At 40.8% G+C, this 12816-nt stretch overlaps 1 protein-coding gene across 1 annotated transcript; it reads right to left on the bottom strand.

Annotated features, from left to right (window-relative positions):
• Positions 1 to 251: 251 nt before the first annotated feature.
• Positions 252 to 10064, bottom strand: LOC125178231. The gene is made up of 7 exons (XM_047881501.1): positions 8329 to 10064; positions 7275 to 7498; positions 6781 to 6988; positions 4275 to 4450; positions 3652 to 3808; positions 2861 to 2992; positions 252 to 2105 (listed from the first exon to the last, which is right to left on the bottom strand). Exons 1-7 carry the CDS (start codon positions 10062 to 10064, stop codon positions 1988 to 1990), a joined length of 2751 nt encoding a protein of 916 aa, XP_047737457.1. The 3' UTR covers positions 252 to 1987.
• Between the last annotated feature and the right edge of the window lie 2752 nt (positions 10065 to 12816).

Raw genomic sequence — 12816 nt, 5'->3', positions numbered from 1 at the left:
TTCTCCTCCCAGGTAGCAGAATGCAAATTATTGAATATTATTAATTAGTAATTTGGTTTGATGGGAGAAAATCTTTTTCTTATTTTGAATGATGTTGATAATTTGTTTCGTGTGACTACTATTAATACGAACGGCGGCACGTGTCGTGGTCGGGACATGGCACCATCACGACCGTGACCATCTCATTTCATGCTCCCTAGCACGATTCAGGCGCCGAGTCCCTGGCGACTATGGCGAATGAAACGCGTGTGGCAAATTTAATCACGTGTTTATTAGAATAATTGATGCCATGTATTGTACATATACGGTTTATTAAATCCCACATAAAATAGAAAGTCTAAATAATCCCACATGTAATAATAATTCCACGCACAAAACGAGCAGCCTTTACTTGAATGCCACTATATATATTGTAGAATGTAACTGGTGGCGAGAATGCCACTATATATATCGTAGAATTCAACTGTTGGTGAAAAGGCCACTATATATATCGTAGAATGCAACTGGCGGCGAGAATGCCACTATATGTACCGTAGAATGTAACTGGTGGCAAGAATGCCACTATATATATATCGTACAATGTAACTGGTGGCGAGAATGCCACTATATGTACCGTAGAATGTAACTGGTGGCAAGAATGCCACTATATATATATCGTACAATGTAACTGGTGGCGAGAAACGCCCTGGCGGACGACGTGAGCAATAAGAGGCTCACTCCGCTCTTATAACTACAGGGATGGCAACGTAACGCTAATAAATGGATGTTACAACACATCAAGACACAAATACAAATAAGCAAATCAAAATCAAATAATCATTTCAAGTATTTCAAATAAATCTACACATGTTCTAACATAGGCAACATTGAATTCGTACTGATCATTATAAATACCAAAAGAAGTAAAATTAATTAAGTATTCAGTCCAAGCCATGTATAGAAATGCTTAAAGGTAAATCTAGTTTCTCAATGTACTTAGCTTCATTTTGAGTCTAATTATCCACACCTTTCAGCATTCGGCATTGGAAAACTTATCTGCTTTGAGAAAATTATTGACTTTCCAAAAATCGACGGTCAAACGCAATGAAACATCACAATTTTGAACGATCACCACAGGCGATGCCCATTGACGGGTTCATTTCTTGACAATCCCGCAATCTATCCATTTCCTGATCTCAGCATCAACACTTCAGACAATTTTACAAGCTCAGGAATGACAAGTTCATATTTATTTATATATATATCGAAAGATTTATACCAACATAATTAGCTAATAGTTATTTAAAATTATACTCCACAACGCCCACAAAGATTTTTCCTGCTACATCACAAAAAAATTCAATATGGTAGCGTACGAGCCAAAAGATTGCGATCCTTGCAGCGAAGAGTAAAATTTCCTCTGATAATCGCACACTGTTAACCTAAGTGCACTTATCAGTTTAAATTAACCCTTTTGGATATTCCGCTAAACGTAATCTAAATTCTAATCCATAATAGAACATACCCTGGAGTCGGCAAATAAATTCTGAAGTGCAGACATGGCCACGGATTGAGACCAGCAGTTAGCATCTCGCACCTTCTCTATCTCTGTCTCTCTTCCCTCACTTATTTTCAGTTAGTCTTGACATTTAAGAACATATTTACTTTACTTTGTCTTAACCATCATCATTCACCATATCGGCACCATCATTCAGGTGAGACGCCAGCAAGACTTGAGGAGCAAGCGGGTATAGCGACTCTGCTCTGCCCTGCAGCAATACAAGAATTATGTTCACAAATAAAAAATTCGTTCAACAAAATATCAAACTAATTGTGTTACAAATGAAACCACAGACCAATAATTATATAAAATTATATCGAACTGCAGATGGACTGGCTAGGCCGTGAGCTAGGTTATATATTAATGACAGTGAAGCGAATGACATGCACTCGTCATTAATCCCACACAAAACACACAAAATCTCATTAATCCCACACAAAACACACATTATTGTCTTCGTAGGCGCAAGTATTCTTGATATGCCGCCAGCAGTTTGGCGTCACTGGGCACCGCTGGTTCCCTTGGGGGCGCGCGGTCCTCGATGTGGAGGCGGACATACCCCCTCCTGTGGGAGTACGGCAGTGAATAACCTGCATGACATGCCAGCAGCCGCCATCTTATGTGGCGATATCATTGGTCGACAAATGGCCACCAATCACAGAGCGGTATCATCTTATCATTAATATATTAACGATAAGATGATTATCATGAAAATGTTAATTCAATATAATCATGAAAAATTTTATAGATTTAATATATTGGAATAATTATAACATAGGATAAGAATTATGTATAATGTGATCATATTAAATAATATATATAAAATATTAGTTATAGTATAATATAATATAATATTATTTATTACATTGGGATTATATTATATTTTGATATATATATCCCCAATTAAATTATAAATAATATTTAATATGTAGTATTTAATATAATGAAGTTATACTTAATTTAATCCTATATTATGATTATTCCAAATAATTTATATAATCATGTATAATTACACAATAAATAGTTAAATTACATATAATTGATAATAATTCAGGATTAAGATATAGGATTAACAATAATGATAACATATCATTATTATGATATGTCAAATGATAATGATTGTCGTGATGATGCATTGTGTCCACTGATTGGCCACCATCTGAGCGGGCACTCCATCATCATCGGCCGCCATTTTGTTTCATTTGCGGCGGTCATCAGTAAAAATTACACATACATGCTCTAATTGTAGTCTATATATGGAAAAAGAATTCAGTGATATAAGAATAATGGCCCACAGTTCAGTGGCCACCGTCCACTCACCAGACCTCGGCGCGCGTGTTGCCTCCGTCGCCCCCGTCGCCCGTCCGCGCGCCGGCGTCGTGCAGCGCCCGAAGCAGCGGCGGAAACTCCACAGATTTCAGCCTGCTGCCCCGCAGCCACAGCTGTAAGAACCTGGGCATACAAACTGCGGTGTCATTCCCCAGACGCACAAACTGCAGTGTCATTCCCCAGACGCACAAACTGCAGTGTCATTCTCCAGACGCACAAACTGCAGTGTTATTCCCCAGACGCACAAACTGCAGTGTCATTCCCCCCAGACGCACAAACTGCAGTGTCATTCCCCAGACGCACAAACTGCAGTGTTATTCCCCAGACGCACAAACTGCAGTGTCATTCCCCAGACGCACAAACAGCAGTGTCATTCCCCATACGCACAAACTGCAGTGTCATTCCTCAGACTCATAATCTGCAGTGTCATTCCCCAGACACACAAACTGCAGTTTCATTCCCCCAGAAAAAAAATCTACAGTGTCATTCCCCCAGACACAGAAACTGCAGTTTCATTCCCGGATATACGAGTATAACTATACGATGTAAAACTATACGATGTATAAGTGTACTATGTCTAACTATACCATGTATAACTATGATATGTATAACTATTCGATGTACATATAACGGTACGATGCCCAACTATAACGATGTATAACTATACGATGGATAACTGTATAATGCACAACTATGCCATGTATAACTATACGATGTATAACTATCAGATGTATAGCAAATGGAACTCTATTTCCCCCCGCGAAGGTCGGGGGGCTACGCACCTTTTGCCAGGGGGGGCGAGGGAAGTGACGGTGTGGGCCACGGCCCCCCAGGACCCCTCATCCGCCCCCTCCACGTACAGCTCTGGCGGGGGGGAGGGAGGCAGTGGCCACGTGGGGGAAGAGTGGCAAGGGGGCGGGAGGGGGCGCGTGTACACCGCTGTGCAGGTCAAATAAGATAAAAATGAGGATAACAGTGATACAAGATAAAAGTGATGCAAGATAACAGTGATGCCAGATAACAGTGATTCAAGATATATATGAATAGATATATATAATATATTATATTGGTATAGGTTGGCAAAAGTTGTTCCTTTAAACAGGTTTCATTTAAGACCAGAGAATTTGTTTTATTGACAATTTTCTCATTAGTTTTTCAATAGATCGAAGAACATTTTTCGTTGGCACTGGTAAATCGAAAATCAGAGTACCGATAATATATAATATAATATATCATGTATAAATTACTAAATTACTACTACTTTATTTTTTGTCATTATTTGTTATTTGGTGATTATCCTGGTGAATAATCACCCAACATTACAATAAATAACGACCATACAATATATAATTGTACCGCGCACACGGGCCCAGGGGCATCGCCTCCCGTGTAGGACAAGACTCACTGAGGAGCTTATATCTTTTCTTGTGGACATATTTCCTCCAGCATGTCGTCTTGAGGGCGCTGAGGTCTAGGGGTGCCGCCATGCGGATGCGGAGGACAGCGCCGCGGGCAACGGATGCGAGGGCCGCCGTCCCAGCGCAGGTGCCCACGCAGCCTTCGAAGTGCACCAGCCTCACCCTGTCTCCCAGGAGGGTGTGGGGAAGCATGAATATGACCAGCAATCCATTGTAATGTACCAGCAATCTATTGTAATGGACCAGCAATCCATTGTAATGGACCAGTAATCTATATTAATGGACCAGCAATCCATTGTAATGGATAAGTAATTCACTGTAATGGAACAGTAATCTATTGTAATGGACCAGCAATCCATTGTAATGGACCAGTAATCCATTGCAAAGGTCCAGCAATTAATTGTAATGGACCAGCAATCCATTGTAATGGACCAGCAATCCGTCGTATTGGAACAGCAGTCAAATACAACGGTCCAGCAATTCATTGTAATGGATCAGCAATCCATTTTAATGGACTAGCAGTCCATTGTAATGGACCAGCAATCCATTGTAATGGACCAGCAATCCATTGTAATGGACCAGCATCCGTTGTAATGGAACAACAGTCCATTGTAATGGACCAGCAATCCATTGTAATGGACCAGCAATCCATTGTAATAATCCAGCAATTCATTGTAACGGACTAGCAATCCATTGTAACGGACCAGCAATCCATTGTAGTTGAGAAGTTCCCTCCTGGTAGATGAGCTGAAAGGACGTGAGCCGCTCGCGTGAAATTTACTGCCGCGGGGCTGTATTTACGTCGGTTTTAAAGTTTTGAGCTGGTAGTGCTATTCCCAAACAGAGCTCATGTGTTATGAATCTAGTGAAGTGAACATGGTATATCCGGGAACTCATTAAGCCATTAGAAGTGTGGAAGTCAGTTGGATGTGTTCAGGCCAGGCTGATACTTCCAAATTTCGTAAATATTGCAATTTTTGAAAAAAAATCGGATTTGGCTAGATTGTTACTTAACAATCAAACGTTGAAGTTGAAAATCAAAATAGCCTTTCTTTGGTGAAGAATTAGGTGAATCAACGATAGCAAAGTGTGATAGAAACAAATAAATATATATTTAAAGAAAAAATACAGTGAATGTATACTCAGTAAGGCGTCAAGTGTGCAGGAAGTGAGCATTCGAGCCCATGCCTGAACTAAATTTTATTGCGTGTATCCGGTCGCCAGACGACCGCCAGCCGCGGCCAAATTTCCTTACCCTGGAGCCCAACAGGAAGAGATAGTGTAATGACGGCAAGACTACCGATAAATAGCGAAACTTTTCGGAGTAACTATCATTTTAAATATCTTGAAAAACAGAATTAGTGCAACTAGATAAACGAATTGGAAAAAAATATTGCATTATGGCAAAATGTATTGTGATTGAGCCCACAAAGGAAAGTTCACACAGAGAGAATATTCTGGCGCCTTACGTGTTTCGGGCATGTGTTTCGACTGATAGTAAGTGATTCGAACTCAGCCCCTATCATATATGAAGTAATTGCAATGCACGTTCTTGTCATGTATTTGTTAAAAAAAAACTACTTAGAATATTTATGAAGTCAACAATTTCGAAAAAAAATGCAAAATAAATAGCAAAACGAATGTAAAACTAATTTTAAATTAACGTAGAAGTGAAAAATAGGACTAGTTTTTTACGCGTATCGGCGTATGGATATGTGCGTGTGTACGTTCAACGGCTTTTGGCGGCAGAGCTTGAAGAACAGTGTCCGTTACACGTGGACGCGCGTGGTGTATGTGTATCGCGCGATTAAATAATGTTACAAATAATAATCAAATGGTCGCGTTTATCTCCCTGTAATCAATCTGAGTGATACGCTCGTTTGTTTAATTTACAGTTTGCGAAAAGTTTCTCTTCAGAAATGACTTCGACCTCGTATTACTGCAGCTTGTGTCCCTTCGAATCAAGATTTATATCGCTGCTGTTTAGGCACTTGTCTAATCAGCATGCAAATTTACCTAATTTTAATGTTCAGTGTGGTGTCAACGGATGTGTAAATTCTTAGGTTCTTGCATGCACTCAAAGGTTCTTGTACGCACTCAAAGGTTCTTGCATGCACTCAAAACATCTTGCATGCCCTCAAAGGTTCTTATGCACAGACTTCATGGAGTAAATTCATTCCAAAATAATGCTCTAGAATTCATTCATGTTCACACTCGTCATAACTACCTGCATGATCATGGGAAAGTCTCTACTATGTACGTTGTTAATATTATTATTAATTAAATAAAGTAAATTTGAAGAAATTTTTCACAGTGTGGTAAAAATAAAGTCTCGTCGGCACTCGGTTGTTCCTCAGTAGATCTTGTCGATTGAATTTTTCCGCTGCATTATGTTTAGTAATACATATTAGCCAAGATACCAACCTTGACTTTTAGATGAAACTTCAGAACTTAAGCTCAATAAGTATTGACACAATGTGAGAGTGTTCATACCTTGTGCCAAGCATCGGCAGGAGGAGGTCGTCGTTGCTCTTGTATTCATCACCGGCAGGGTTCTGCAGCTCAAGAAGGACGGGCCCAACGCGACGCTGCACAAGTTCTGCCCACCGCCTCTTGCTTGGGGCGTCAGGTTTGATGTTCACCTCCAGGAGGTCAGGTTGTGCGTATGGCAACATAGCTGCGACCAGCGCTACATCGCGTCCTGCGGCCATGAACATGATTTGAACTACTAATTTTGTAAACTGTAAGAATACCAAGAAGTTTCAGAGCGTTTACTGCTAACTTAAAATGCCGTTTCGTCTGCAAATCACGGTTTATGCGAAAAAATTCACTGGTCTCCAGATTTTCCTTACGATTTCAAGGTGTTGCTGAAGATGGTAAAATATGCTAGAAATGATTGTTACAATTATCAGTTTAATTATCTTCCAGTCAAATTACAAAATTTGCGTATTCCATTAACCGTCTGATTAGGTACAAAGTTCACCAACCTGTTTCAACATGCCACGTCTTGCTTCTTTTGAGTTTGCTAAGAGCGGCAGGCTTGGCGACCTGCTCAACGTCAGGGCAGATGCGGAGACACTCCTCCCAGTCGGCGGCAGAGACGACGCCGGCGTCACGCAGCGCCTGCTCCAGCTCTGGCCAGCGTCTCTCCAAGAGGCGAGGCTTGCAGCGGCTGAGGCCCTGCACCGCGTACTGCAGTACTTCGCGCAGGCTGTGGCAAAGCGTTCAGGTAAAGGCTTTTAAAGGTGAGTATCGCGAAGGGTTGAATAACCTGCGAAATATGTAAGTTATTCTTTTCTGTGTTTTGTTATACGTATTGAGTTGTTTGTGAGTTACGTACAGCCGCAACTGTTGGCGGCTCTCCAAGACGATTGTTAACTGTTAAGTTATTGTAATCACACGATCTACTGATATTGTTAGAAAAATAAAACCCAAAAGTATAGATGCAGGTGAAAGATTGAAAATGAGATTTATTAAATGCAAACGTATACGCGAGTTTTAAAAAATCGATTTGAGGAAGGCGAGTAGTAATGCTGGTGTATCTAATGCAGGTGTATCTAATGCAGGTGTATAATCGTAGCTAGTAATGCAATGGTATAATACGAGTGTGTGTAATCGTATTATACCATTGAATCAATGTTGTCATTATTCCCACTTGCTCTTGTTCATCTGCTGTGATAGACTTCTAGAAACGAGGCCCAATATTCCTCTTAATATTTTCCTGCAGTACAATCGACGTGTTCAACGTCTTATTGAAATCAACATAAATTAGTTCAACACATATGGTATTGCGAAGGATAAAGTTAAATAGGTCCATAACAAGTATAACCTAGTCGAGTGTCTCAGTCACTCGATTGAGAGAACGCATCGAAATTTTGCCCTATAATTAAAGATACGTTTCCTGTCAGTTATAACAGTTACGAGTGCAGCAAAAATTTACTGTCCTTGACTGCCGCTAGAATATGACGGGAATTTTTTGTTAATAACGTTAACTAAGTTACTCAAAGCGACTTGTATTTCTCTCTGCCTCCTTATAATTACCTTCTCATTTCCTCAGGCTTGGCATCCAGGATACTCTTCAGGCTGTCATTGCTGGCTAGGATGCGCTGCACAATAAATTCAGCAGCAAACATTTCTTGGATAGATTTGTGATGGAAAGTGTAGGTGGTTTCTCCGGCCCCAGAAAGTGGTCTGTTTACTTTAAGCACCACCGAGAGGATAATTTCTGAGCTACACTCCACCGTGTTATTCAGTATTGGAATGCATTTTCGTTTAACCTGAAGCAGTTCTTTTTCCGAGAAAGTTACAGCGTTTTCACGAATAAAGTCCAACGCTGCTTTACCAATGACAACAAACAGATCGTCTAACATGACATCGCATTCAAGATGAGTCACATCAGCAAGCTTTATGGTGACAAGCTTCTTATACAAGCGTAGAATATCATTCGCCACGTCCCCGGGCTGTTCCCACGACGAGATTGTCTCAGGCATGTGCTTATGCATGTCGCAGAAAAGAATTAAGTTGATGGGCTCGGTGAACAGAATTCTGACATCTATATTCAGCGTTTTGAAGCTTTCTGTCATCTCACCTTCTGTGATTCCCAAACCCTTCTCATACCTTGTCAAAAATTCCAACTGCTCAACCAGCTCAGTGAGCGGCTTGATCTCGAATTCGGTAGAAATGACATCGTTAGTAGCAAGAAGTTTTTCCAGATTCTCCGCACTGTGAGGACGAGTCGTGATCAGCACCCGGCAGTTACTGCTTGACGTCTTCTTGATGATCTCTCTCACTACGTTGGTTGAAACTTTGTTTACTTCGTCGTACCCATCGATGACAATAAGGGCGTCTAGACGTAAAAGGGCATCAAGGACGATTCGTTTACCCTCTAATTCCCTACACAGATCCTCAAAGTGCTGCTCGATGACATCAGCCAGGGTTTCTGTGGTACGATCCCTGCACTCAAACAGGATGAGCTGGTCAAATTGTCGCAGGTAATCAGCATTTCCTTCCTGTAGCTCGAAAAACTGAAGCACGATGTTTTTTAGAAGAGAAGTCTTACCGGCACCAGCAACACCGGATATTATAATTGCCTTCTCAGGAGCCTTGAAAATTTCGGGGTACGGAAGAACTTGACCTTTAGGGCCATCACTTCTTGCTCGTCTCACCATCACGTCGAGAGAATGAAATACTTCCTTACGCTGCACAATGCTGTTGTCAAGCGGGAGGGTCTCTTCGGTTAGTTTAATTCTCCAGAGGTTCTTCACGACCAGTTTTCCTGACATAGTCAATCTTGTACACCAGTAATAAATGCTCTTTTTGTCCAGAGTCTGCAGTCTTTCGAAGTCATCATGCAAATTTTTTTTCTGATCTTCAACTTCGGACTGTGACAGTGAATACACCCTTTCTGCTTCTTCAATTAGCTCTGAAAGGGCAGTCTCCAAATCGCTGAATTTGTGATGGTTCAATGTTACTTCGAACCCGTGCATTATTTTGTTTCGCAAATCCTTGACCTTACGCAACTTGTCAAGCAGTTTTTCGAAGTCCCTCGGAAGGCCATTCTTATCTAAGCAAGACAGCTTTTCAAGTGGACACTTTGTATCTTCACGGGGAAGCTCCTCATTATTGTCAGGTTGCCCACCGCCACCACCCATACTCGCTGTAGCGGGTACCACGTCCTCCTCATTATTGTCAGGTTGTCCACCGCCACCACCCATACTCGCTGTAGCGGGTACCACGTCCTCCTCATTATTGTCAGGTTGTCCACCGCCACCACCCATACTCGCTGTAGCGGGTACCACGTCCTCCTCATTATTGTCAGNCGGTTACCACGTCCTCCTCATTATTGTCAGGTTGTCCACCGCCATCAAACATACTCGCAGTAGCGGTTACCACGTCCTCCTCATTATTGTCAGGTTGTCCACCGCCACTACCCACACTCGCTGCAGCGATCGCTACGCCACCTTCTTTACTTGTATTTTTTGAATCGGAACATTCATTTCTCTGCCAGCATTCATCATGTAACCTAGAAAGTTTCTCCAGCAGACAGAACAACCCAGTGATGTCTAAATTATCAGGGTGGCTCAAGTCTTTCGAGATTAACCAGTCATGACGTTTCCATTCCTTTGCAGTTAATTCTTCGCCCTTTAGGCGTTCCATGTATTTTTTGTAGCTCTCGTCACTCTTTTTGTCTACACATTCTTTGCTGACAATGAATCGGATGACCTTGGGGGCCACGTACAGCACACCAGCAATATTGCGGTAAATCGCGTAGATTTCATCAGCAATATGTACTGCAGCAGGCCTGGAGCTGGTCTGCACTGACTGGCCGGCCATTCCGCAGGATCTGTTGAGTTGAAAAAGTAGTTATAAAACCAAACAAACAGGCGAAGTACGCTTCATTATTTGAGAAGAAACTTCGATGCCTACGGCTGAAACTTTACGAAGATTGTCATTCAAGTTTCTTTGCGGTTTAGTTTATTTCAAAAATTCACAGATCGAAGATTATTTAAAAATGTTTTCCATGGAAAAATAATGTAGAGATGGTACTAAATGCATTTAAGTTCATATTAATAGAGAAATGATATATAAGATTAAAGTGAGATAGGAACGAACTGGAGAGCAATATAACCTCATGAGTGATATGAGTGATTTCTCACCGATTATTTCTTTAATTTCAAAGCTAAATATTATTTCCTAACAATCTTCCATAATAATAAATGCAATCTCGAATTATTTATTTCCGACGCAGTGCGGTTGCCATTTGTCCAGCTGTGCGGACAAGTCAATGTCCGAAACTGGGCGAACAAGCTCGTGAGATTTCTTAGATTCATTGAGCTGTTCCGAGCGGTGGTCGTCACTCTGTGATACCTGCGAACTACAGTTTTGTGCCGTCAACTAATCAGTGTCTCCAGAAGCATCGTACTCGTCATTCATTAAGTATTTCTCAAACTTCCTATAAACTTAATTCGCTGTCCCTTATTTTGTGCAAATGCCGTGTCATTTTCCTTTTTTTGGTTTGCAATAACTATGCTTATTTTTGCTCCTATGGGATGATGGACACATTTTTAAGTGTATCTTTTTAAGACAATTTATATCTAATTTCTATCAAATTAATATCTAATATATTCCAAGTCTATAACAAATTTTAAGTTTATTTCAAATATGTATATATATTAAATTTATTTTAATAAAATCTATGTCAAATATATATCAAAGTTGTTAAATGTATGGTATGTTAAATATAAATCAAATTACAATAAATATTTTAAATCATTTCAAAGTATAACCAAAGTTTATCAAATATCAATAGTTCTATATTGCCAGGAATGGGGTGGTGCAATTCAAGATGGCAGTTGGTTACACTGTTTCGGAATGCGCAATCCTAATTTAAGTCTTTGATCTTCTTTCAACACGCAGTTAAACCTTTAGCTACTCTTGCTGTCTTCTTCCGTCCAACTTCCTACTCCTCTAACTAATTTCCTTTAAATTTCATCAATTAATCTCTTCATTCATTTCATATTCCTAAAGTCGTAACACTGGGCATTTTAAACCTCAGGTCAGTTTAAAGATTTGAAATTAATTAGATCTTTGTTGCTGAAATTGCTGATTATTAATTTTACTATCAAGTCCTGTATGAACCTGACCAAGATTATGTCTATGCCTTTCTAGTATCTACATTCCTCAAGTTTCGGGTCCAGCGCTGTCGATGAGCCTTTTCTCCGTGCTACGTTATTTCTTATACGTAACGTCTACGTTGTCTGGCGTCACGGCTACGTCGCAGCACCTGGGAGACCACATCTGGAGCCCGTTAAACTTTGCCACGCTCGGAGCAAGCCAACCTTATTTTACTTCATCGCTATTGCTGATCAAATTTTACTTCATCGTTACTGCTACCATGAGGATGAATAAATAAATGAAAGAAAGCCTTACGAAACATCTTGGCTATTACTGAAAGCGCCGTTGCGGTTTCCAGCCAATTTTACTTGTTCTGAATTCATTAATTAAATAAACATTTGCATCCGAACTCGACTGTGTAAATCCTTACAGATGACTGATATACCTGCCTTCAGCAATTTATAGGATGTCTTGTATTCAACAAACTATAGTTACGATGTCAGGTATGTCATATGTTTGTATTGACAAATTGGTTTGTCCTTGTCGACGATGAGGAAACATGTTTCTAGCACAAGATGCGTAGATTTAATGGTTGGTGCGGCTAATACTGCGTTGCTTCGCGCGCTCTCGCGCGCTCTTTAGAGGGCGTTTTGTTAAAATGTTATCTATAATATAATATTTGTTGATATATTAAACTCAGCAGGATCCTTTAATTCTCAGCTCCTGCATGCTGGCAATTTGGATGCATAACATTGCGCCTCAGTCATCACCTCCCTCATCACCAGCGCCCCGCCATCACTTCCCTGATCACCAGCGCCTCGCCATCACCTTCTTCATCTTCAGCGCCCCGCCATTACCTCCCTCATCACCAGCGCCCCGCCATTACCTCCCTCATCACCAGCGCCCCGCCATCAC

Source organism: Hyalella azteca, unplaced genomic scaffold, assembly GCF_000764305.2.
Source record: "Hyalella azteca isolate HAZT.00-mixed unplaced genomic scaffold, Hazt_2.0.2 contig8083, whole genome shotgun sequence".
In the NCBI taxonomy this organism is placed as follows: Eukaryota; Metazoa; Arthropoda; class Malacostraca; order Amphipoda; family Hyalellidae; genus Hyalella; species Hyalella azteca.
Note: the sequence above shows the minus strand (reverse complement) of the source record. Positions and strands in the feature narration are given on the sequence as shown.

Coding starts and splice junctions, on each gene's coding strand:
- LOC125178231 (XM_047881501.1), bottom strand. CDS start 10,064: ATGGGTGGTGGCGGTGGACAACCTGACAATAATGAGGAGGACGTGGTA. Junction 7,499..8,328: donor AAGCCTGAGGAAATGAGAAG/GTAATTATAAGG, acceptor GCTTTGCCACAG/CCTGCGCGAAGTACTGCAGT. Junction 4,451..6,780: donor CTGCCGATGCTTGGCACAAG/GTATGAACACTC, acceptor CCTGGGAGACAG/GGTGAGGCTGGTGCACTTCG.